This window comes from Trichoderma evansii (assembly GCF_050947405.1).
Source record: "Trichoderma evansii strain SZMC 28006 chromosome Unknown GGI43scaffold_8, whole genome shotgun sequence".
Taxonomy (NCBI): domain Eukaryota; kingdom Fungi; phylum Ascomycota; class Sordariomycetes; order Hypocreales; family Hypocreaceae; genus Trichoderma; species Trichoderma evansii.
The window spans coordinates 341,155-366,158 of NW_028145198.1; the positions used below are offsets into that span (position 1 = coordinate 341,155).

The 25,004-nt window shown below is 48.3% G+C and overlaps 7 protein-coding genes across 7 annotated transcripts; 4 read left to right on the top strand and 3 right to left on the bottom strand.

The window, feature by feature from the left end:
- Window positions 1–629: 629 nt before the first annotated feature.
- On the top strand, window positions 630–4,487 carry GGI43DRAFT_358060 (histone deacetylase). The gene is made up of 2 exons (XM_083202348.1): window positions 630–3,349; window positions 3,407–4,487. The coding sequence occupies exons 1-2, from the start codon at window positions 992–994 to the stop codon at window positions 4,442–4,444; spliced, it is 3,396 nt and encodes a 1,131-aa protein (XP_083061190.1). The 5' UTR covers window positions 630–991; the 3' UTR covers window positions 4,445–4,487.
- Window positions 4,488–4,900: 413 nt separating this feature from the next.
- On the bottom strand, window positions 4,901–6,046 carry GGI43DRAFT_383120 (histidinol-phosphatase; the record flags this gene model as incomplete). Its single annotated transcript, XM_083203337.1, has 2 exons — window positions 4,901–5,668; window positions 5,885–6,046. 2 exons carry the CDS (start codon window positions 6,044–6,046, stop codon window positions 4,901–4,903), a joined length of 930 nt encoding a protein of 309 aa, XP_083061191.1.
- A 1,824-nt stretch (window positions 6,047–7,870) lies between these two features.
- Window positions 7,871–9,786, top strand: GGI43DRAFT_358276 (CFEM domain-containing protein). The gene is made up of 2 exons (XM_083202349.1): window positions 7,871–8,445; window positions 8,509–9,786. Exons 1-2 carry the CDS (start codon window positions 8,049–8,051, stop codon window positions 9,474–9,476), a joined length of 1,365 nt encoding a protein of 454 aa, XP_083061192.1. The 5' UTR covers window positions 7,871–8,048; the 3' UTR covers window positions 9,477–9,786.
- GGI43DRAFT_403185 (uncharacterized protein) lies at window positions 9,478–14,920 on the bottom strand. The gene has a single exon (XM_083205768.1). The coding sequence runs from the start codon at window positions 14,456–14,458 to the stop codon at window positions 9,653–9,655; it is 4,806 nt and encodes a 1,601-aa protein (XP_083061193.1). The 5' UTR covers window positions 14,459–14,920; the 3' UTR covers window positions 9,478–9,652.
- A 956-nt stretch (window positions 14,921–15,876) lies between these two features.
- GGI43DRAFT_358302 (uncharacterized protein) lies at window positions 15,877–17,993 on the bottom strand. Its single transcript, XM_083202350.1, has 2 exons — window positions 17,503–17,993; window positions 15,877–17,443 (listed from the first exon to the last, which is right to left on the bottom strand). Exons 1-2 carry the CDS (start codon window positions 17,896–17,898, stop codon window positions 16,034–16,036), a joined length of 1,806 nt encoding a protein of 601 aa, XP_083061194.1. The 5' UTR covers window positions 17,899–17,993; the 3' UTR covers window positions 15,877–16,033.
- Window positions 17,994–18,190: 197 nt separating this feature from the next.
- Window positions 18,191–21,851, top strand: GGI43DRAFT_403189 (uncharacterized protein). Its single transcript, XM_083205769.1, has 3 exons — window positions 18,191–18,781; window positions 18,854–19,535; window positions 19,591–21,851. Exons 1-3 carry the CDS (start codon window positions 18,418–18,420, stop codon window positions 21,164–21,166), a joined length of 2,622 nt encoding a protein of 873 aa, XP_083061195.1. The 5' UTR covers window positions 18,191–18,417; the 3' UTR covers window positions 21,167–21,851.
- Window positions 21,852–22,925: 1,074 nt separating this feature from the next.
- GGI43DRAFT_433645 (major facilitator superfamily domain-containing protein) lies at window positions 22,926–24,757 on the top strand (the record flags this gene model as incomplete). Its single annotated transcript, XM_083209782.1, has 3 exons — window positions 22,926–23,408; window positions 23,476–23,737; window positions 23,799–24,757. 3 exons carry the CDS (start codon window positions 22,926–22,928, stop codon window positions 24,755–24,757), a joined length of 1,704 nt encoding a protein of 567 aa, XP_083061196.1.
- Between the last annotated feature and the right edge of the window lie 247 nt (window positions 24,758–25,004).

Below are 25,004 nucleotides of genomic sequence, written 5' to 3' on the forward strand. Positions count from 1 at the left end.
CTGCTGTGGTTCGGCCACGTACAAATGTATTCCTGCCTGGAGGTCCACAGCTGCAGGTTGTCCCCGGTGTGTGCGGTTGATGGATACAACCAGAGCCGTGTCTTGTGCTTCGGGATCCTTTTCAGTGGCCGTCAATGGTGGTTGGAGGGGTTTTGGTTGATTGATGTCATGACATCTGCAGCATAATATACTGCTCCAGAAACAATCCCAGGGCCTTGTTTGGTCTGCTCTGATCTGCCGTGGTCTGCTCTGCTGGCCTGCATGCATCTAGACTGTAAGCAGGCGTAAGGAGAAGCACGATTGCTCCACAGCAGAAGCACCTAGACCTGCCGCTTCCGAATCCAACACGCCCCCAGGTGTCAGAAAAAAAAACACCAGACAATTCGGGAATACACACTCGTGAAGTTGTATGCCCAACCTTGGATAATCAAAATTACAGAGGGGACGCACAACAGGATCAATCAAATGGCCCCTATAATTAGGAACGGTAGGCACGTGATTATGGTGGGCGAAGTGACTGGTCTGGTAAGACATACTGGACGGAATTGGGCCCGACTGGAATTAGGGGAAGCGAAGCGGCTATGACGATGGCGACAATTGAAATTACACAACGGCCATGTCATTAAACGGCCGAAGCCTCGGGCGCCAGCGCGTGCCAACTGAACCTGAACCCTGACGCAGCCGGCAAAATAAGACAAAAACAAACGAAAATAAATCAAAATAAACCAAAAACACCACCGGCAGTTATAGTTCACGGCTTAACGCAGCATCACAGCAGCATCAACCCGCATCTCATCGCGTCACTGGCTTCACACCTCACGCCGCTCATATTCGCAATTCGCTCTCCCTTCTCTCGCGCTGCTCCACACACGCGCAGCACAAGCACACGGGCTGCTTCTTCTTCTGCTTCTTCTGCTTGTTCGGAGTGTTCCTGGCGCATGTCGCATCGCTGCAACCCACCCGATTATACCAGACCGGTGCACACGATTCGATGTCGTCTCCGCCCAATGCAGCGCCGCCACGGCGTGCAGCGCCAGCCTCCAGAAGCGACGACGCACAGTCACTGAGCCAGCTGTCACTGTCACTGTCACTGACGCCGGGCCCGCGATCCCCAGGATTGCCGTCGACCCCATCGACGCCGCTGCCTTTAAATGCATCTTCTCGCCATGCCTCTCCATCGTCCAGAGGCACTCCCACTCCCTCGCTCAGTCCCTCAGGCAGAGAATCGCGAGCCGGAACTCCCACCCTCGTCCGCAAAGCCTCGATGAACTCCCTGCACTCGGCAAATGGCGTTGGCCCCTCGCGGTCTCTGTCCAGGCGCTCCAGCCTTGGGCAGGTTGTTTCACCAGGCTTGAGGGCGTCGTTTGGCATGCCGAGCTTCGAGCCCGAATGGCGTCCGCCCATGACGCCGAATTCTGTGGCGAGCGGCCACTTCAAAGACGAGTTGGAGGCTCATCATGGTCCGGTATCAACGCTCCACACCGAGACGGTGGTGATTCTCAATGATGCCGTCTACGGCCACCGGTTTTCCCGCCCGCGCACCCCCAAGAGTGCATTAAGCACCATTGTGGAGCGGCCCGAGCGAATCAAGGCCAGTGTCTTGGGCGTGTCCACAGCTTATGTGCGTCTTGGTGAGCGCCACAACGATGGAGCGCTGCCCATCCAACCAAAGGGAAATGTGCATCTGCTGCCCAGTATCCCCTTTCGTATTCACAAGACTGACAGGAGGCTGCCGTTGTTGTCCCCCGCGGTCACAAACGTTCATGGAACAAAATGGATGGAAGAGTTCAAGACTATGTGCGAGTCCGCCGAGGAGGTGCTTGCTCGTGGAGGAAAAGAGCTGCAGAGGCCTACCATAACACGAGGCCCAGACCATGCCGCGCCAGAGAAGCTTCACGAAGGTGACTTGTATCTTTGTCCCGAGTCGCTAGAGGCGATTGAGAGTGCTTTGGGCGCTGTATGTGAGGGTGTAGATGCTGTTTTCTCTGCTGGACCACGACGAGCATTCATTGCCGTCCGGCCTCCGGGGCACCATTGCTCTGACAATCTCCCATCTGGCTTCTGCTGGGTAAATAATGTCCATGTCGGAATCATGCATGGTATCCTAAACCATGGTCTGACGCACGCCGCCATCATCGATTTTGACTTGCACCATGGAGATGGATCTCAATCCATTGCGTGGGCGCACAACTCGCGAGCCATGGCTGCCACCAAGAACCATGCCGCCTGGAAAAAGACGTCGATAGGTTATTTCAGCTTACACGACATTAACTCTTATCCTTGCGAGAACGGAGATGACGACAAAATCAAGAACGCAAGTATTTGTATCGAGAATGCGCATGGACAAAACGTTTGGAACACCCATCTCCAGCCATGGAAAACCGTTGAGGATTTCTGGGATCTTTACGAGACCAGATACACAATACTTCTCGACAAGGCCCGCATTTATCTTAAAGGTCAAGCAGAGAAGCTAAAAGACGCAGGACTTAGCCCGCGGGCTGTCATCTTTCTCTCTGCTGGTTTCGATGCTAGCGAATGGGAGGGTGCTGGAATGCAGCGTCACAAAGTCAACGTGCCCACCGAGTTCTACGCACGACTAACCCAAGACATCGTTCGACTTGCTGCAGAGGAAGGCCTTGCTGTTGAAGGTCGCATCGTCAGTGTCTTGGAGGGTGGCTATAGCGACAGAGCCTTGACTGCGGGCATCTTCAGCCATCTCAGCGGTCTTGTTGGCAAGCAAAACCTGCCACGACAGGGCGGTATGTCTTTTATGGATGGTGCATACGACGAGGACGGCGAGCGTATTGTACAACCGCTAGGTTCGATTAACCCGTACGATCCCTCTTGGTGGATGGCAGATCAGCTTGAAAAGTTGGAAGCCACGGTTGCGCAGGTTGAGATCACACCAAAGAAGCCGCGTCTGTCTCCTACTCCAACATATTGCTCGCCAACCCAAGCTTCCACGGCGAGAGCTGTGAACCCTCTCAAAATGCAGCGAAGCATGTCGTCTCTCATCAATAGATCAACAGTCTCAAGCCGGTCCCCATCTCCATCGCCCCCTGATGTTTCTGTTTCATGGATGGTTGCTGCCAAGGAGCTTTCGAAGCTTCTTATACCGCGAGATCGCCAAACTGAGAGTGCCACGTTTGAAGATTTGAATCCAGAAGCAAATCGCGTACGACGAGAGAGAGCATTATCTGGCGCATCTGACCTTGATCGGCCAACATCGAGAATGTCGCTTCGTGAACGCAAGCCTAGAGCTATTGATCCTATCCAAGAACAAGAGGAGACTCAACAGACGAGAGACCGGGGAAAGACTCTGGCCGCTTCGACAATTGCTGCAGAAAAGGTAAGCATTCAGCTCTTTAGTTGTACAGTATCAACAATAGCTAATACGTATAACAAGGCAACCGCTCGTGGTAAGACACCGCAGCCTCTTGTTGGTCTAGTTCCAAAGAAGAGCAATCGACGCCTTACTACATCATCAGTCGTCCCTACACAGCAACGCAGCGTCTCTCGCTCCACACCAATCAGCGAGGAAATGCCACTTCGCCCTGCAACCTCAGCAGGCCCCGCCTCAGGGAGGCCTATTTCAGTTGCAGATGGCCACTCCCAGAGCCTCAGACCTTCTGGGAGAATCACTGTTAGCAGGTCACGACCGACTACTGCGCACGGGGAACCAGCTCTCAGATCACCCATGCTTGAAGCCGGAAGGGAAACAGCTGCAGAGCGAGCTCCGCAATCTGCGGCGTCAAGGTTGGATGCTACTATTAACGACATGGATAAGATCACCAAAGGGATCAAGAAGATCAAGATCAACTTAATCACTCAATCACAAAAGGAGGCCCGAGAGAAGGCCCGGCTTGAAGCTGAGCAAGCCCAAGCCGCAGCCCAAGCCGCAGTCGCCAAATCGCCGCGAACTTCGTCTGCTAGCACCAACAGATCCGTAGAGTCTGGTGGCCTCAAGACTCCCAGCAGCACTTCTGACCGTAGATCTACTGTTTCTGCCGCATCTCCGGATAGTACCCTGCCGGCACTGACCTCTGAAAGCGGCTTATCTACGCCCAATATGGAGCACTTTACACCACGAACTGTGTCTCCGGAGTCGAGGCAAGCGGTTCCAAATATGAGCTCTCCTCGGTCGAGCCAAGCAGCTGAAGAATCATCCGACTTTGTGCCATATCACCCTGGAGGACCACCCCCTGTTGCTATCGCTTCTCAAGAGCCACTGAAGTGGCTTCCCCCGAACCAACCTGCCAGCTCTCCAGTTGCTGCGCCTACACTTAAGAAGAAGAACAGCGCTCTATTCCAATATGGTGGCAGTGGCAGCATTCCATTTGCGCCCAGACTGGCGAGCCAGCCCACCACTTCTTCACAACCCAAGGTACAGAGGAAACCCAGTGGACCCATCAAGGGAGTCCCCAGATCTCCGCCAAAGAAATAGACGGTTGCTACGAGTATGCAAAATGGAAAATGGGTTTTAGATTTCTTGTTGTTATTTGGTTGGACTGGTAAGGAACACGGAAATGGCTAGGAGTTTATTTGCTTTGCTTGCTTTTTCACCCTCTCTATTTTTTGCATGTTTGGCGCTTGTTGAAGCCTGTTCTCTCCTTTTCTGAGACCAACTGTTTTACTAGTCACTATGTACACTCTCGTACAACCAGCATCAGAATGCTGGTTTGCTCTCATTTATGATACCCATTCCCAAGCAAAGAAAAGAAAACCTTGTCGGAAGCTATATATAAACTATCTTTTTCATCTCCTACTTCTATAGATGGTATTTCCTTCTATTCATAACTTGACTTGTTTGTCTCCCCTAAACAATCCTTGTAGTCTATTATAGCTTTGCTCTATTCCATTTTGCAATGCAATATATCGTGTTGAACAGAAGAAAAAGGCTTTATGAGAAATGTTGACGGAAATCTTTGAGTGAAACGCTCACGTCGTTGAGAGCTGCCTTGGTGACTTCTCCAGCTTCGGGATGGTCTTGGCGTTGGAATGTCCAAACTTGCTCAACGCCAAGGCTTTCTAAGAAAGTGAGAGCGCGTGAATAGTTTGTTGCTACTTGGGCGATTCCGTGGCTGTCGTCTGACATTGTGAATTTGCCGCCCAGTTGAAGCCATTGCTCTGAAATGACTCTGCAAGGATACGGCTCTGCGAGACCTTTTCGAAGAGCTGAAGTGTTGCACTCCAGCCAGGCTCCTATCTCGGCAGCGTACTCTAGGTTTCTCTTAATCCTCTGCCACACACCTTCCCACTGCCTTACATCCCTGCCTGGCTCCTCGCTCATCAACCGAATGAGGTCAAAGTGGCCTACAATGCGAGGCTTCAAAGCCTTCAGCATCTCATACTGCAAGTCATAGTAATCCTCATACACACGCTCCTCTGATCCGCCCGCCGCTTTCACGGCATTCGCGTACATGGCCTTGTCGAAGTCGATGGGGATGCTGTGCACATGGTGAAGTGATCCAATGAAGTAATCGATATGAGGAGACTCGTTGAAGAGGTTCTGGACAAGGGGGGCAAAGGAGGGGCGGATGAATTCGCCTTCGAAGCCAATGATGATGTGGATTTGAGAAGCGTAGGCCTTTTGGAGCCGGCGAGCTTCGACGATGTAGGCGTTGTGGCGGGGAGGGAGGACTTGAAGGGAGGCTTGGGGGTCGTCGAGCTGAGAAGTTTTGAATTGAGTTAGATTTTGCGTGCTTTATGAGAACGTAGTGTTGATTGATTATATAAGTGAGTGAAGTGAGGGTGTGAGTGAGATTCGGTATTGACATGTGAATATGTGAGATGGAGGGGTAAGTACGAATTGTGATGTTGTGACTTTCAGCTTGACGAATCAAAAGATGACATGTTTCTATGCTGTTATATGAGTGTAACATACCTCTTCAGGATATAAATCTTGCTCCTCATAACGCGGCATGTGCTCTGTGAGACCAATGGTCTTATACCCAACAGAAATAGCGTGCTTGACAATATCCTCAAGCTCATCAACAGCATGGCCAGGGCAGAACTGCCCCGAGTGGGAATGCATTGTGAAGGCCATTGTGAAGACGAAGTGGCCTTGTATAAAGAATGATAAAACAAGGTGAATAAGCGAGATAATTGTTTGTGATATATCTTGTACTGAATTCTGTTGAGAGATAGAGTTGGCTTTTATGAGATCTAGTTTTGTATATGCTCTATTTTCAAGACTGGGCGGCCCACTAATTTTTTTCATGGCGGGACGGATCCGGTAATCTCGGGGCCCGTGAGAAGGTTCTGTAAAACCATTGGTCAGTTTTAAGAGGGATGAGGGGAACGTTGCAAGGAGGAATCATGCCTAAAGATAGATTTTGCTTTGATGCCATAGTAATTAAGTTGTTGGATATAAGTCAAAGTAAGCTGTTCAACTGTAAATATCTACTCAATCAATCAGCTTTGTTCCCTCTCCTCCCCCGGTTGTGAGGTCTAGCCACAGATTGATGCAACACAAGCCACAATATCGAATGTGGCTGCTGCCGAGGCCCATGCCACATCACCATTGTTCTGATTGGCTGTTTTAGTATCACATATCAGATCAAGCAAGGACGGCTTGATAAGAAATCATTTCTTGAAAGGGAAGGGCCCGTTTTATTTTTATTTATTAAGCTTCATTGTGGGCAGCAGGAAGGAGCTCCGCAAGGAAAAGCTTAGCGACAGCTCAGGCTTTCTCCCAACGCCCTCAACACTGAACTCTGCTTCTCTTCTCTTTCATTCATCATTCATCAGGGCTGATCCGTGATTCAACTTCCATACCAGTCCACAGTTTAGAAACGACCGTCTGTAAGAATTTCGCCTAATTTAGTCGTTTACGAGGGCATCACAAAAACTACTGGCGCGCTAAGACTCAACTGTGAAAGCCTACACAGAGACAGCCCAGGCCGCCCTGTCCGGCGTGAAAAAGAGCCCAGCCATCAACTGGAGTCTGCAGCCGATTGTCGGCCAGCATGCAGCAATAAGCCCGTGGATGCAAGACGGTGGTCTCGTGCATTGTTACTGACCTATTTCTCCGCAATATTAGGTGAAGCACAAAGACAAAAGGGCCACAGGTGTGCCCTCCTCTACGGCATGGTGGCAGCTCGTTAGGCTTGTTAACAACATGTCAGCCAGCAAGCCCGCCAAGCGAAAACAGGGCGGCTTGGCTGCTCTTTTCCCCGAACTTGTGCATCATCGTGAGCGGCACATTGTGAGGCTGAGAGCCAAGGCCGTCTTTGGTTAATCTCGGCAATCCGGCAACGTCGGTGCACGACCCGCGCATTAAGGACGACGCCACTTCAAGCTTGATACGATTAGCAGCTCCAAGACGGTGGACCGTGCTTACTTAGACCACGTCTTGATGTTTTTATCATCATGAAACAGATTCAGCTCAGCTTACCTGTCTTCATTGTCACCTTTTTGTAGCAATAGCCCAGCGCAGGTGCGTATGGGATGGTATATAAATTGCCCACGATGTGATGTGCTGCTTGCTACCTAGCCTTTTTTATCCCTCATTTATCCCTCTTCCCTCTACCCAAAGGTCGGGTAGGAGGAGTAAACATCCAATATTGATCTGCAGGCTGAATTTGGATCCTTGCTACTCTGGTCTGCAGCTGAAAACCAAAGCGCCAAACCCGTTGTAACGAGCATCCAATCAGCACTCTGCTATAGACGGAAATACGACCGCTCTTCATTCCGCGGCGGAGACGAGTTTCCGAATGAGGCCTATCGAGGGAATCAGGGCCAAAGGTGCTACTTGAAAGTAGACATGGAGAATGCCTTGCCTGCGTTTCTTCGCGAATAAGGCAAAATGTGCGCTACCCCTGCAAACAATAGATGGCCCGCCCTCAAGGTCACGATGCATGGTGCTCTCGGGACCACCCTTTCCCCACGCCGTGCACTTTGAATAGTGGCTTTATAATATTACTGGGGTATCTCAGGTGTAAAGAATAGGACGTGCGCCCTCGTGTGTTCTTTCTTCTTCTCGTTGTGCTGAGTTGGGTCCAATATCCGTTAGTAGCAGCAAATCTCAAATACTCGCTGGCTTCTATATGCCGGCCCCAATCATCAACATGGTGAATATACATAATATACCAACCTCTCTCTCATTACTGGTCTGTTCCCTCCTTGCGACTAGTTCCTCAGCTCTGCATGTCAGGGCTCGTCTCGATACCTATCCCACAGCAGTCGCGGATCTTCCAAATGCAGCAGCAGCAGTAGCCGCCATCACTGCTGCCCCGACTCTCGATATTTTAGGCGACTTGAAGTTTGCCCGAGCGGTCCTGCCTACTCTTCCCGCATGTGCTACCGATTGCGTTGCTTCCGCAGTCACAAAGTCGACAAATTGCAAACTGGGCGACTATGTATGCGAGTGTAATTCTGCGACTATCATCAATCAAGGGGCGGCTCCCTGTGTTCAAAGCGCCTGTGGATTTGTTGGCGCTGTTGGTAAGTGGGCTAGGAAACCCCTTTGTGACCATATCAAGGACTGGAGCTGATGAGACCGTATAGAGGCACAAAATGCGGGCGAGCAGCTGTGTATAAGTGTGCTCGGGGGGCTTGTTCCTTCTGCTACTCCTACCAAGAGCAGTAATCTTCCTGACGAATCAGGCGAATCAGGCTCTTCATCTTCAAACGGATCTTCTCCGAAGCAGACTGATACTTCACCGGGAAGTTCTGGAGGTTCTGGAGGGTCTTCTGGAGGATCGTCTGGAGGATCATCTGGATCTGGCTCTGGATCTAACTCTGGCTCAGGCTCTGACTCTGGGTCCAACTCTGGATCCGGTTCTGGCTCACTAGGCTCTTTGGGCTCGGGCTCGGGCTCGGGCTCGGAAAAACCCAGCAAACACAAGATTTCTGGGGGTGCCATTGCCGGTATCGTTGTCGGAGTTGTGGCGGGCATCACTGCTGCTGCAGGAGCAGTTTGGAAGTTCTGCTTGACTAAGATGAAGGGAGGAACCAATGCCGAAGCTTTAGCCGCGGCTGGAGTAAATGGAACAGATGGAGCACCACCTGCTGCACCCGCTGGAGCTGCTGTCGAAACCGCCCAGGTGTATCCCGATCCTGCTAAGCCTACCGGGCTTACATCGACTACACCGCTGTCGACGCCGAGCGAACTATCCAATAATCACCCTCAAACCGTTTCGAGCGTATCGCCGCCGTATCAAAGCCCTGTTACACCGACACCTCCGGTATATCCAACCACGTCCGAATTACCCAACGGATCATGGTCACAGCAACAGCAGCCTCCAATTGGATATGCGTATCCGCCTCCCCAGCAGACTGGACAGCCAATGCACGGTTATCCTTTACCTGTACAGCAGCAACAATACGCGCCTGTTCAGCCTTATCCGCAAATGCATCAAGCATATCATGAGGCTCCAGGAGCACCGCCGCCAGAAATGGCTGGCGATACGCATATTGTGCAGGAGTTACACGGCCAGACTACTACTCCAGGGCCTTACGAGATGGGTCATTGATATAAGAGTGAATATTGAAATGTATATAGAATATCAGAGCTAACTAATGTATGTAATTCGGAATGATATCCACGTTTATTAAATTCTACAGGTATATACTGCGCATGTCTATAAAATGATAATTATAAAAGAAAATAAAGAATCGCTCAACTACAAAGGAAAAGTATTAGACAAATCTAGAATCCCCACAGGGCCTTTGACTTCCACCAAGGCCTCTTCCCCTGAGTCTCAGTCCTCTCTTCGGCTCTATTATAACCCTCTTCCTGGACGTCGTGTTTTCCAACAATGTTCAGAAATACTTCATTCAATGTCGTAGGACTGACGCTATAATGTGAGACACCTAGGTAATCTTTCTGTTCTTCCAACATAATAAGGAGTCTACCCCTTGCGCTTTCAGTGGTATTTGAATTTCCAACCAGCATTGGCACCGCGGAAGAAGGCATTGAGAAGCGCATCTGTCCATGATACGTCTCCTGCTCGACTGTAGCTCCAGAGAAGTTATTAAGTACCCATACACGAAGAGCCTCCATCTCTTCTGCAGAAGAATGTGGGGCGGTCTTGCTGACGAGATGTACGTGCAAGGTGTCGCCGAAGCGGTGGCGAAGCTTCTCTGTTGATCCTAGGGCGAGCATGCGGCGGGCCATGATGCCTGCGCGGTTGGCGAGAGCGTCGGCTTCTTCCATGCTATGTGTAGTGAGGAGGATGGAGCGTCCTGGTACGATGGTCTCGAGAGTTCGCCACATGATACGTTTAGCTGCTGCGTCGAGACCGGAAGATGGTTCGTCAAGGAGAATGACGGGAGGGTTTCCGGTGAGGGCGATGCCGAGAGAGAGTTTGCGCTTGTTGCCCCCTGAGAGAGTGTGTGCCATGACGCCTGCGTAGGCTTCCAGACCGACGGCGCGAATGACAGCTGGGACTTGGTGTTCCACGTTGGAGATGCCGCGGAGGCGGGAGTAGTGACAGAGGTGTTCGCTGACGGTCATATTATCGATGGCGTCGAACTGGGGACATACGCCTAAGTTTGCTCTGGCGGCTGCACGGCGTTTAGTGATGGAGACATTCTCGATGAAGACGTCGCCTCCGTTACGACTGGGTGCAATGTCGCCTCGAATTAGAGAGATTGTGGTAGATTTGCCTGCGCCGTTGGGACCGAGAAGAGCAAACACTTCGCCGTGCTCGATGCCAAAAGAGACGTTATCGACAGCGGTGTTCTTTCCAAATGCCTTGGTTAGGTGGGAAATGCGAAGACCGTCTGATTGGCCCTCTGCGCCATCTACTCGAAGTAATTCTTCTGCAATCTCTGGGTCATCAATCTCAGGGGAAGGTTTCGCTTTCTCGGGGGTATATCGACCAGCACCACTCTCAACCCAGACGACTATTGAAAACCAGAATATAGATTGCAAAACAAGATACAGAAGGGGGCCTCCGTAGGCGACAAGTGCTGCAGGATTCGCTTGAAGTTGGTCGTTATCACAGGTTGTTGAAAAGATATTTTGGCCGACCATCAATGTGCGAATCAGCGATCCCGTGGGGAAGATTGCAGCAATGACCCAGTGGGCAATGAGGACGTTTCGATTGGTGTCAGCAGCTGGAGAGTACGTGAGGATGAATAGATAGGCAATTAAGTAAATAGCAAAACCCAACCCCTGAACGACAGAGGTCAATGCATAAGTTGCCATTGGACTCGCGGCAATGAGCCCAAGGAAATAGGAGATGATGATTGTCGTAAGGCCATAGAAGATGAAAATGGGGAATAGATATCCTCCGTGATACCATGAATTTGAAGATACGACAAATGCCATGGCGGCAAAGATCATGGGAAGCAATATGATGCCAAAATCAAAGAGTATGTGTGCGGCCCAAACAGGCAGAGTACGAACACCGCTTGAGTACTGCAAGCTGCGAATATTCCTGAGCCTCTCTGTATTTGGGTATAAGCCAAATAGACCGGGGAAGATCGAACAGGCAACAGAGAAATAGACAATTAGCTGTAGTCCTCTGCCGGTTGAAGGAGCGACGGGATAATCGAATTCTTTGTATTCTGTCACGATGGTAGTGTTGGCTAGTATTGTGTTTAAGAAACTTTGACCAATGACTGCAGAATACATGGAAAAGTTGTCTGCCTTGAAAGCCAATGTTGGTGATGAGTTTGAGTCGCCGAGCCATAGGCCTGCAGGCGTAACTGTCCTTCGATTGTCTTCGACGAAATCTTCAAAGGAGGAAAGCGAGTTTACTAGATCAACGGTAACATTGCCGAGAGAAGTGGATGAAGAATCTCTTTTGGTAGAGCTCGTAGTTGGCTTAGGAAGAATGGGCTTGAATAAATCTTGCAACGAGGATCCACCAAATTGAGATGAGGGACCACCCACAAGATGGGCAGTATCCAAGAGTTTAAAGTAGTCATCGTTTGATGAATGACTACTCCGTTGTATAGGCGAGCAGCCTACTGCGTTGTCGTTACGAATGAGAATCTGGATGATTGCAGCGGCGATAATGGGAACCAAAAAGGCCGCTGCGTAAGGAAGCCAATTCGTTTTGAAGACTGTAAATCGCTTTCGAATAAGTACACCAGTCTGCTGGATCATGCCAATCTGTCGCCCTGATAGCAATGGTAAACTATCGCTGACGGTGGGAACTTCACTTGCAAGTTTGGTAACCTTTTCCTGTACCATATCAGGTTTCTGCTGGAAGTTGTCGCCATGAACTTCTTCAGCCAAATGCAAGAATACATCTTCGATGGTTGGGCCAGATGATCTATACGGGATTCCTGCAGTTTCTAGAGCTCGAATAACCTTGGCAGCCTGATCAGAAGATGATGCCACATATGTAACGTTGTTTGTGGCAATCTTTTTTGTGACGCCTTCGAAATCAGGCACAGCGTCTAGGCTCCTTGGGTCTAACAAATGAATGCGATAACCAGAACCAAAAGTATCTTTGAGTTGAGCAGAAGAGCCTTCAGCCCTCAGAGTGCCCTTGGATAGAATGGCGATATTGTCAGCGAGCAGATCTGCTTCATCGAGGAAATGCGTAGTCATGATGATTGTTCGCGAGCCACGTTCTTTCAGAAGGATGTCCCAGATTTTTCTGCGCGAGAGAGGATCGATACCAGACGAGACTTCATCCACGCAGCAGACAGAACTACCACCAATCAACATCATTCCGAGCTGAAGCTTTCTCTTTTGGCCTCCAGACAATGTTTTTGACCAAGCTTTTGCTTTTGAGCGGAGTCCGATGGCATCAATCAAGGCTGCAATTTCGGATTCCGGGGTTTTCATGCGCGGATTCTTAATACGACTAAAGAGTCGGATGTGCTCTTCCACAGTTAATTCATCCCATAGAACATTCTGCTGCGGAGCAAAGCCCAGTCCGCCAGATGTATCAACAGAGATGTTACCACTGGTAAAATCACTGATGCCAGCGATTGCATCAAGCGTGGTACTCTTACCACTGCCATTTGCACCCAGGAGCGCTAAGATCTCACCCTTCTTGGCTGTTAACGTCAAGTTATTGACTGCAACCACCTCGGGTCTTGGTGGCGAAACGAATGAAAAGAATTTTCGAAGAAGGCTTGGTTTGTAGATCTTGGTCATGTGGTCTATGCGAACAGCATCTATGACACCACTCGTGGGGTCCCTGAGAGATGCCGAGGACCGAGTACCTGTGGATACGCCATGTAGAGTCTGTTCGATAAAGGCCGCAATGAAGGGATACACAACTATCTGGATGATGAAGAAGATCCAGTGGACGATACCAGGAAGACTAGAAGTGGCACTTGAAGGTGCGTGTATCAGATTCGTAGCCTTTCCATCTTGCTCGAATCGAGCAATGTATATGACGAAATAGACAAAATTGCACGGCGTGAAGAGCAAGCTCAAGACTGCCACCGCTCCAGTATTGGGGTGCGGAATAACCTGAGCCACTATACCCAGCACAATCCAGATGACAGCAGTCACTACGCCAGATAGCTGAGCCTTTTTAAAGAAAGATGCGCCAAGCAATGACATTGAAGTAATAGCAATGCCGCTGAGGATAAAGAAGATGATCATAATGCCAAAGCTTGTGTTTGTCCAGATGGTGACCCTGGTAACAATTGATGCGACAATCCAACCTGGCATGTATGTTATGGTAAAGGCGTTGTGGTGAGAGATTAATCTGGCAAATTGGCGATGCCAGCCTTTGCTGGTAGGCATCATAGAGTCGATGAGCTGAGAGATGCCCTTTTCTCTCTCTGTAGCAATAAAACCAGGCATATGATAGCAGACACCAATTAGACCCATTATGAAAGCAACACTCAAGTAATTGATGAAGGACTTCTGATACTGTTGTCGAACCTCAGCTTGGCGCTCATCCTCAGTCAATTCGGTATAGGGGTATTGCTGTGTCGTTTTAGGAAAAGAAGATCCCGATTCAAGGCCCGCAATGGCAGAGTCAACAGCCCTCTGAAGAGGTAGTGCATATATCTGAGCGTCATTGTTGTCTTGGTCAGTCTGGAAGCTGTTTCCAAGACCGCCATCAGCACGTAAGGTGTAGTTCCAGAAGCCACCATGGCCTTCATCTGGAGACGTATAAAATACCACAGCACCGAAGCAGTTGGACGTGCCACGGATAGTGCTTTGGCAATTATATCCCAGGTCTGATTCGTCTTTTATGGTTATCGCATGTTTTCCAGCGCCCTCGACTATGCCAGAAACAGAACCGATGACATGCTCGATATTACCACCGGTGTGGCCGCTGTTGACAAAGACAATTGTGTCTCGACCGCCGGCTGATTTGGAGAGGGCATTTTCGAGAGAAAGGATATCGGATGGAGAGCCAATTCCGAACTTGTCGTTGGGTTGGGTGAACTTTTGCCCTATGCCCAAGTAGACGGAGAGGACGACAGGGAGGACTAGAGCACTGTAGAGAGTTGACACGAAGTGGCGAGTGATGATGATTTTGAGCGTCTTCTCCGTCAGAGCTCGTATCTGGGTGTAGAGAACCATGATGAGATGCTGTTATCGAAACTTATTCCATACTAAGGCAATCTGCTAAAGGATTGTGAGAAGGAGAGTAGGATTTGAAGGCAATCAGCCCAGAGAATGTTGATAAGAAAGAAGGTTTGAATTAGTTAAATAGAATGATCCAAGTCTGGACAGGAATCCGAGACAAGAGCACAGAGGATCAATGGATTTTAATAGTAAAACAATGCTTTCTTCAAGCTGTCTCAGCCAAGAAGAGAACCATCTTCGACGCTAGCCTCCAAACGAGTCCCAACGGCCGCTATGATGATGGGGCTGCGGCAGTGGCAGCCAGAGGGGAATGCTTGCATCGGGCATGGCATTGATCCGCGTATTATGGACAAGGGTATCTTATGCTCTAGAATCTCGGTTGGATCGTTCAGCCTTGTGACTGGACAGGAGATGGTGTAAAGGAGTCGAGGAGGAGCAGCTAAATCGCTGCCTGGCTCGAGCTGCGCCATAGCACGGCTCGTTGTCGTTGAACTCTATAAGCCTTAAAAAGCCACGTAGGATCCCCTGTCCTTGGCGGCACTTAGCGAGCGCCTCAGCCAACCACAGCGAGCTAACAGCGCCAGATTTGGCCCAGAATGGACAAGCCAGCCGCTACAGGTTCCTGTGGAGCGCGGGAGCTTTTCAGCGGCACGTACTTCCCAATAGGGTCGCGATGGATTCGCCGCTTCATCTCAACTGCTAATATGAGCGGTTATTTCATATGTGAGAACTGGAAATTGAACCCCAAAGCATAGCTATCGCAGCGCTATAGTCATTTTGAAATATCTAGACACTTATGAGCAATATATTCTAAACGCTGCCCCTTTAATGAGGAGCATCTTGAATACATGTAGCCGGAATACATGTACCTTTGTCTACGCCTTCTACGTCAAACAACCCTAACAAAAACAAACAGCACCACTCTCCACATAAAGCAAACCCCTGCCAACTCTCTGGATTTACGAGCAATACGGTGCTTGGGTAAACGTCACCCGCGAACCAGCTCTGCTGATCTAGGCCCAAACATCCCGTAGCGTCGATCCTGCGCGACGTGGGCTGCCAGCATTCGTACTGGCAATTTTAAGCTGCTATAACGCTAAGAAACGCTTAAAAGTGGCTGCTTGGCTTCGCTGTGGATCTGCGCGAAAACCCGACGAATACGCGCAATACGGCAAGATCACCAGAACGAGGCTGTGGTGGCTAGAACTGTTATTGGTCGCTGTCCCAAGGGTATCTTGGCAATTATTTGGTCTCATGCTATTTTTCCTTGATTAAGAGTCGGTGAACCGTTAATATAATGTGATAAATGACGCATTCGTTGCGCAATATATCGAAAGTTCCTATAGAATAGAGACCGTTCTAGAAGACTATAAAGTGCGTGTGGGCTGCTTTCCGATATGATAGGGCGGATGTAAGTGAAGGCTTGGCACCGCGATATATTCAGTACGGCTAATTCTCATCTTTATGGTCCAAGGGTAGGCTATGGTCGTAGCAACCAAACACTTTGCACTTTGCTAATGCCATTCTCAATTAGTATACTATGCACAGGCATAATCTGTCAAGCATCTCTCAATCCCGAGATATATCAAGACTTGCAATCATCGACTCCAATTCTAAAACGACCATCTCGTATATCGCCTCCTGAAGTCTGGGTTTCTTCAAATCTTTCCCATATCCAAAATCGCAATCAAGGACTTTTTGCGTTAGTTCTTGGTAAACTGCCCCCAGGTAACTCGGTTGCGAAGCAAGTCGTCGAATCCCCTCGATGTCATTGTGATCTATGCGCTCCCATCTTCCAATAGCCAAGAGAGCAGCCCCCAAGCTGAAAAGCGTCACATTACGCACGCCGTGTTTGTATTGTGCATCTTCGATTGGAAGATGCCCTAAGTTGACTGGTGATTCAACTTCCATTGCAGAATCTTCTGAGTCAGGCGCGTTATGAATCAACTCTACTCCAAAGTGTAACGTTTGAAGTGACCTTGGCAAGTCGTCTCCTTGTCGAAAAAATGAGAGGTCTCCAGTATTCCACAACTCGTTAAGCCATGGAGTCGAATTAAACTTGAGCACTGCAGAGACGAGGCGATGAGCTAATCGTAACTGGCTGACAATATCAAGTCTGTTGTGTGCAGATTGTGCAAGCGCTTCATCCATCGGCATCACGTTATCTAACCCCATGTCGTTGCTGTGTGAGTCCTTTGGGCAGGGAAAGAAGCGATGACGAAACGCTTCCTGCATGGAGTTATCGATATGCCCCAAGCCTTCTTTGTTATCTGGAACTGAACAACGTTTTGAGAGCTCTGAACAGAAATGCCCAGTGAGCGGTAAGCTATCCTGCGGAGCGGCTGATGATTGCGAGGTGGCTACGGACACCACAGATGCTACTGGGGAAGTTTCACTCGCGATATCAGAGCTGTCGCTAACACTAGCAAACCTCACTTTCTGACGCTTTCGCCGGCCACTCTGTGCGTCATCCGTCTTTGGCGTCGGAACGAGCAAGCTTGCATTAGACCAGGCGATAGAGTCAATGGTCCTTGATTTAACTTGGACTCTCGTTAGGCTCGTTTCAAGTAATGGTCGTCGTTGTAGAACATCATCGTAACACAGAATAGCAATCTCCATTAGGACGTCAGCCTCTGCTTTGGCATCTAAAAACAGCTTGACAAGGTGTCGAAGGCGTGGGACTTCTGTGTCTGACCATGTCGCCGTGAGAGCTTCATAGAGCGCCTTCGATGCGCGTCGTATAGTTCCGTACGTCCCAAATTCTACCGGTAATCTTCGTGTTATATTGGATCTCTTAACTGCGCAACACGATGGCGCCTGGAGTTCGTTCACTTGTCTTCGGAGTCGTATTAGATCGTTGTTCGACTTCTCCAGGCTGGCTATTTTGTCTTCGAAATCCTTGATCTCGATCGTAATTTTGACACGTTTTCTCAGTTTTCGCATTGCATCTTTTAAATGTTTCGACTTGAGATTATCATCCTTAGTAATGGTGTTAGTTCTTAAGTTTCAGATCATATATCCAAGTGTTGGCTTCTTACACGCTCTTTTTCTTCCTCCAGCGGTAGAAAGCATTGGAATGCATTTTGTAGCGCCGTAATACTCGCCGTAATATCATCGATAACATCATTTAGCAGAGGCAAGTTTCTTCCGAACAATATATCTAATCGAGCTGAGGGTCCATAATCGCTCCATTGACGATGATTTGGATTTTTCATCATGTCGTCAATATCAGCGTGGTTCGGGACGAGTACCCTAAGTAGCAATTCCACTTCGTTAAGAAAGCAACCTCGCTGTGCACTAAATAGCTTTCGTATTCTCTCGATTTCGGCGGAGTAATGACAGAAGATCTTGAATTTTGAACGAACGTCTTTGTAAGTACCAACTGTTCTCCCCACTTGAGGTAAGATCTTAAATAGTATGGACACTGGATCCATTTTGTAAGTATGTCAACTCTGCTGACTCTCAATATGAAGATTTTAGCCAGCGGATTCTGAGATGACTTTTCTTCATGCTGATCTCTGGTAGGAATTAAGATCGCAAATGGTACACGGTTTACAGATCTTCCAGAGATAATTGAGGCGGAGCGAGCTGCGGCAGCCTCGAATATACACGTTCTACATGTGCTTATATGCGATAAATGCATTCAGGATGCCCTGCGAAACCCACACAGCCAACATATCCTAGTCGGATTCCGGCAACGCAATTGGCTGAATCAAGTTATTATCAGAACACCTCCGCGCTTCCAGAGCGGCTATGTATTTTTGTCCTACCTGCTCGCGTATCACGGCCCAGCTCGCTTTATGTGCATGCATAGCATTTGCCGCTACAAAGCAGCATCTTTCCGAGCGGGTCGTGCAGATCATCGTCGACACTGTTTTCAGCGACTACACATCTCACGATTTGACATATATTATGTGAGACAGATGCGCTAGAAAATATAACGCAGAGCCAGAATGGCGCAGCCTTTACAATCCCAGGATGGAAACGATCTGATCAAAAATATCCAAGAATGGCAATCACGACAGAATATTCAATCCGGTGATTATGTTGATAAGACTCTTGGGTATCTTGAGGTCTCTCGCCTCTCCGCAAATTTGTTGTCGCTTTTCAAAGAGGTTGTCCTTTCGTTACGGGAACAGGCTAGCATCCCAAAAGATGCTAGGATTAGCCTTGAACGCAGCTGTAGCGCTTTGATCCTATGGTCCGATGGTTACGGAATTTCTCAGGGCAATCTCAATGATATTTTTCAGAGATCGAGCAAACTTCGCCATACGCTCTTAAAGAACCTTTCACATCTCGGGCGTGTGCTCACCGAACGTACGTATGCATGTTTTCTCGTACTGTATGGAGTGCCTACCGAATGGCTAATGTGCCCCCTGTGGTCTACAGGGTTGATACCCTTAGCAGATATCTCATCAGCGAGGCTGCAACAGTTATGCTCGAGCGTTGAGTCCAACATCGAAAAAACTAGTAGTATTATCAATGAAGAGTTATACAGGCAGAATGACGATTCTTCGAGTGACGCCGGATCTACTTTCTCAGATGACAACATTTATGAAGTTGCAGAAGATCTAAGAATTGATACATTTGTTCTATCTAGCCTCGATCCTCTTATAAAGTATCCCCTGTTTGATTTTCAAAAAGACAATGCCGTCGAAGATAATACTGACTCCGCTTGGAGTCCGGAGAAGTTTTATGTTGACAAAATCATTCACCAATTCCCTCTTATAGACCGCTCTCTTGCGTCACGTCTTGGGAACACTAATTTTGAGCGCTATCTACGATGCCAAGCAAACAGAGATGCTATAGAGAACGAAGAAGGCACGCCTTCGATTCAGCAGGAAGTGCCAGAATTTGCTGGTACAAGCATCGCGGGTTCCAAATTTCATGATTCTGGAGTTGGAACTTCCATAGTACCAACAATCATCCACCCAGAAACAAGAATGGGTCACAGCCGCAAAGACCGACCTGCTCGCATACCGCCACTTCCAAAGGGCGCCAAAGGGGGCATGCCTTTCTCCTGCGTTGTGTGTAATCGCACTATTGTCATTACCAACAACTCCGATTGGAAGTAAGTATATGGACGATGGTAAGTATAAGTGTATGAGAGGCTAATCATGTTTTAGACGTCATATCTATCTTGACCTTCAGCCATACGCGTGTCTGGATGAATCCTGTTCGCATAGCGGTATGGCATTTGAAAGTCGTGAGAAATGGATCTCTCATCTGGCACTGGACCATGAGATGGAGCCAAAGTGGGATTCAATTGCATGCCCCCTTTGCAAACACGTGACTGGTAGCGGAAAATTGGCTGTTACTAGACACTTCTCTAAGCATCTTGAGGAGATTTCGCTTTCTGCGCTGCCTAATGAAATTAACTCAAATGAGACCTCTGAGAATGGCTCTGAGCTGGATGACTCAGATGATGCCGGCGAAAGTTCTTCTAACGCCCAAGACAAGGGTAAATCGATATCTACCGATAATAATGCTCTAATAAACGAGAAACAGAATACTGCGTGTAATATCCTTTATGTTTACAATCTTCCAATCGAAGCGTCTGAGGAAGAGCTCAAAGCTATATTCTCTAAGCAGCAAGGCTACAAGAGGATTTTATTTAAGACTACGCAGACTTTACCCCTATGCTTTATCGAGTTTGACGACACTTCCTCTGCTATAAAGGTACTTTTTGATTTACATGGGAAGACCCAGCCATTGTACGAAACAGTTAAGGGTGGTATCCGCCTGAGCTTCGCCAGTAACTTCCGGGGCCAACTCAGCGAACTCGGAATCGGAGGTAGCTGTGCAGACTCTTGGCCAAAGCCTACTTCCTCTGAAGTCCCGCCTCTTCCTCCAGGATGGATTGTTCTCTACCAAGAACACACTCATCGGATTTACTATTACAACTCGGAGACCAACGTAACCCATTGGGAAGAACCTCTTTTTAACCCTGCCTTCAACCCTCCTCCTTACATGCCGCCTATCCCCCCAGGATGGATTGCTCTCTTTGATCACGGCTGCCAGCGATGGTACTACGTCAACCAAGAAACTGGACGAACTCAGTGGGAGGCACCTAGTATTAACCCCGTTTACAACCCTCCTCCTAACATGCCGCCTATCCCCCCAGGATGGATTCCTCAATTTGACCACAGATACCAGCGATGGTTCTATGCTGACCAGGAAACTGGACGAACTCAGTGGGAGGCACCTCGTGTCAACCCCACCTACAACCCTCCTCCTGACATACCGCCTATCCCCCTAGGATGGATTCCCCAATTTGACCACAGATACCAGCGATGGTTCTATGCTGACCAAGAGACTGGACGAACTCAGTGGGAGGCTCCTGGTGTCAGTCAGGTTGCTCTTAAAGAGAATTCTGGGCAAACGGCGCAAGGAACAAAAGAACAGGCTGCTCTTGCAACAGTAATGGCAGCCGTAGTGGCAAAGAAAGAAAAAGGAGATGAAGTCCTAAGGGAGGACCCTGATATCCTTCGAGTCAGCACCGCAAAGACAGAGGGAGGGCCATCAACACAAGAAGAAGAACGAGCAGCACGTGAAGAAGCTCGAGTACTACGGGAAGAAATACAAGCACTACGGGAAGAAGCACGAGCACTACGGGAAGGGATACAAGCATCCCAAGAAGCAAAAAAAACTACCCGAGATGAGGAGCAAGCCGCTACTCTTGACCCTGGAGAAACAAGCTAGCCGTGTTACCGGCCAGGGGAGGAGCCAAGTTCCCTCTGAAAGGTGGAGAAAGGATTATTGTACTTTATGAAGATGCTGCAAACCCAGCAGAGAGGCAAGCGCTCAAGTAGCAAAACCCCCCCAGTCTTGAGTCTTCCAAGTTTGAACATAGATATCAGGGATAGTGTTTCGCCATTCATCGAACCGTTCACTATTCTTATATCTTGGTTTACATCAGAGTAAATATTGCATAGTAAATCGCGCAAGAAAGGTTTGAAAAGCATAAGAAAGGCGCCGTAAAGATGAAGTCATGTAAATTGAATTGTACGTTGAACAAAATTAGCGCTACTAAACAGAAAAAAAGTTTGTAAGCAAGTGTATTACTTCAACTCAATACTCTGTACCATATATTCCCATTAAATATAGGTTATGACACCAGCTGGAGCTTAGAGCTTATGGAGCCATTGAAGAACGAACTGTGCGTTGATAACATACTGTCTGTATGAGTCACTCAGCTCGTCTTAAATCTTGGTAATGATTCCCAATTTTATAGGGTCCTGATCCGTCTCATAATTAATACAATATGATACCATATCCTGAAGTTTAGAGTTAGAATTAGTCTAGATCTTCCGATTTAGGTAGACGTTAGTGAGCAAACTTTTACGAATATTCGAAGAACACATCAGATTTTTTTCAGATTGATTCCATCTTCGCTTATCAGTGCTCTGCAATTGTGCAAAACTGTTGAAGGCGTTGAAGCGAAGACTTACAACCACAGACCAGACCCTTATGACGTAAAGACTCCACTTTTAATTCCGAAATGAGTCCGGTCGTTCTAGAAAACATGTGGCCCCATTTATTTGTATGTGTGTAAAGCATATTTTTCGTAGAGAATAACGATAAATCGAATATTAAGTGCGTCAGAGTAGAGAAAGTAAATGCTAATTAGAAGAAAGGGTTTAAAGCAAGGCGATGAAGGTGTAGCTGTAGATACACGGAGGAGGTAGCCAAAGTAACTATGTATGCCTGAATCAAACGACTGAACTTCTGCAGATTTCCAGAGTTTAGTTGATCGATTTACATCTGTAATATGACGGAGATGTAAGGAAATGTACGGAATAACGTTCAATCAAGCTGATATCGGTTATATGTTTAACAGAGAATCATCTCAGATGCCGTGAATCGGACTTGCCTTATGGGTCTTTGTCTCACAAGGGGACTGTTGCCCACATACGGCGTAGTATCATAGAAGAGCCTTTCGGAAGGTCTACGGGGCCACCGGCAGCGGATACTACTCCATATTTGGAGAGCGCTCAAACTTGCCGGCTCGTTGCCCATTGCCAATCCAAGCCTAGTGTTTCGGCTGTTGACTGCCGGACAGTCATTTCAAAGCTAAACAACCAGGCGAGCACTTGCAACGTTTAAAAAAAAAAGCAACTTGGGCCGCCCGAGAACCGTCCGGGTTCGGCCGCCTATCTTGCATGTTGTGACAGGGCTACATTCTAAAGCGAGCTACTTACTAATCGTATCCGAAGTATGATGTCGTGGGGTCTGATTCCATATCAACGGCGACTGAAGTCCGTTTTTTCGGTCCGCAAATTTATTTAGAAGGATGTATGTAGTAGTATATAACATATGGTATATCTTTGAAGCTCTCTGGATTGCTCGATGTAGACAGTAACGCAGTCAAATAGCGAGCCTAGTAAAAGCTCTAAAAGCGTTTCCATACGACCCTCTTCTATACTCTATTAGTTGGTGGTGGTCAGTTAAAACAACTGCCATGCAGTCCTACCGCCAGTACAGCTCATTAGGCAAACGCCTAGAAGCTCAATTGCAACGAACTCGAATTCGAGAAGCACGCCATGCCCCTCCACCAACAACAGATGTGCAACCTGCCGATGTCGATGTAGAAGCGTCTTCGTCGGACTCATCTGATGTCGAAGACAACGCATCACAACTCGAGCCAATTGAGCGGTCGATTAGCAGGATAGGCACAAATCTCGCCGCAGCGCTTACGGGAATTGCTAAACAGGAACATCTGGATGCGAATGACACCAAAGTGTTCGTCGTAGGCTTTGAAGGACCAAACGATCCGCTAAGCCCACGCAATTGGTCTCTTACCAAACGGATATTCTGCACTCTAAATGTGGGCATCATTGCGTTTGTAGTTGGTATGGCGGCATCCATAGACTCTGCGGTTATCACCAGAGCGGCGAAGGATTTTGGAGTCAGCGAAGTTGCTGAAGCACTTGCAACAGGCTTGGTAAGTTTTTGCTACAAAATTCTACTTTAATCTATTTCATTTATCTAACATTTCACTTTTGAAACAGTTTCTCGTTGGCTTTGGATTTGGCGCTCTCATTGCTGGTCCAATGTCGGAAACGGTCGGCCGGAACCCCGTCTACTTTGGCTCTTTGGCCATATACATGCTCTTTCTTATGGGAGCTGGATTGTCGAAATCATTAGGAGCACAACTAGTGTGTCGCTTCTTTGCCGGATTCTTTGGAGAGTCACCGCTGTCTACGGTTGGCGGATCTATGAGTGATATGTGGGATCCTATGAACCGACTGATTGCGTTTCCGATATTTGCAAGTGAGTTGAACAAGCCCTCGAAATACCATGATAAAAAACATCGTTTTGACAATTTTCATAGCTGCTGGGCTCATGGGACCAGTTGCAGGGCCTATCGTTGGCGGCTGGATCTCTCAGTCGTTAGACGTATCATGGCGCTGGGTGGAATGGGTTACCATCATCGCATCCGGAGCCCTTCTCGCATCACTGCTTCTCTTCCAGCCCGAAACCTATGAACCAGTCCTGTTGCAGTGGAAAGCGAGTCACCTCCGCCGACTAACTGGTGATAAGCGCTACGTCTGTGCTGCCGAAATCCAGCATGTGTCCTTCAGCGCCCGCATGTTGACGGCAGTGAAGCGACCGTTTATTATGACTATCCAGGAACCCACAATTATGTTGTGGACTGGTTATTTAACTGTTGTATATCTGATGCTGTTTGGCTTCCTTGATGGTTACACATTTGTTTTCCAGAAGACGTACAACCTCTCTGACGGCATCACTGGCCTACTCTTTTTGGGCATTGGAATTGGGCTGATACTGGCCTCCGTATTTCTCACTCCTCTCCTCTACAGATGGGCGAAGAAAGAAATCACCAAGCTCCAAATTGAGAAACCCGATGGAACTGCTCGCATTCCACCGGAATTTTTCCTTTGGTATGCCCTTATCGGCGCTCCGGCCATCCCCATCTCTTTCTTCTGGATGGGATGGACAGCATATCCCCACATAAGCATTTGGTCGCCCATTTTAGCCTCTGTACTTTTCGGATTCGGCATATTTTCTGTTTTTGTGTCGACATACATGTATCTTATCGATACGTACGAATTATATGCAGCGAGCGCATTGACAATGATTACGCTGGTGCGCTATGCTGCTTCGGGAGGAATGATTGAGATATCTATCCCGATGTATAAGAACCTTGGCATCCACTGGGCTTTGACCATGCTGGGACTCATCTCACTGGTGTTTACGACGGTGCCGTATGCGTTTTATAGGTTCGGTCCCTGGATTCGATCAAAGAGTCGGTTTGCGAAAGCGCAGTGAAAGAAAAGATAATATGTTATGAGAGCTTCAAAAGTGATATCAGCATAAAGATCTACGACGAATATTTTTAGACGCATTGCAGCTGGGTAAAAGGAAAAACATTTCAACTAAACACGCCATTATAGATTTATTGAATATAGAAGGGAGTTTGTATCCATGGCGTGATTATTACCATGAATAACATACACATTATAGAGATAGGACACTGATAATTTTTAATGAAAGCATAGTGCTCAATAGCTAAATA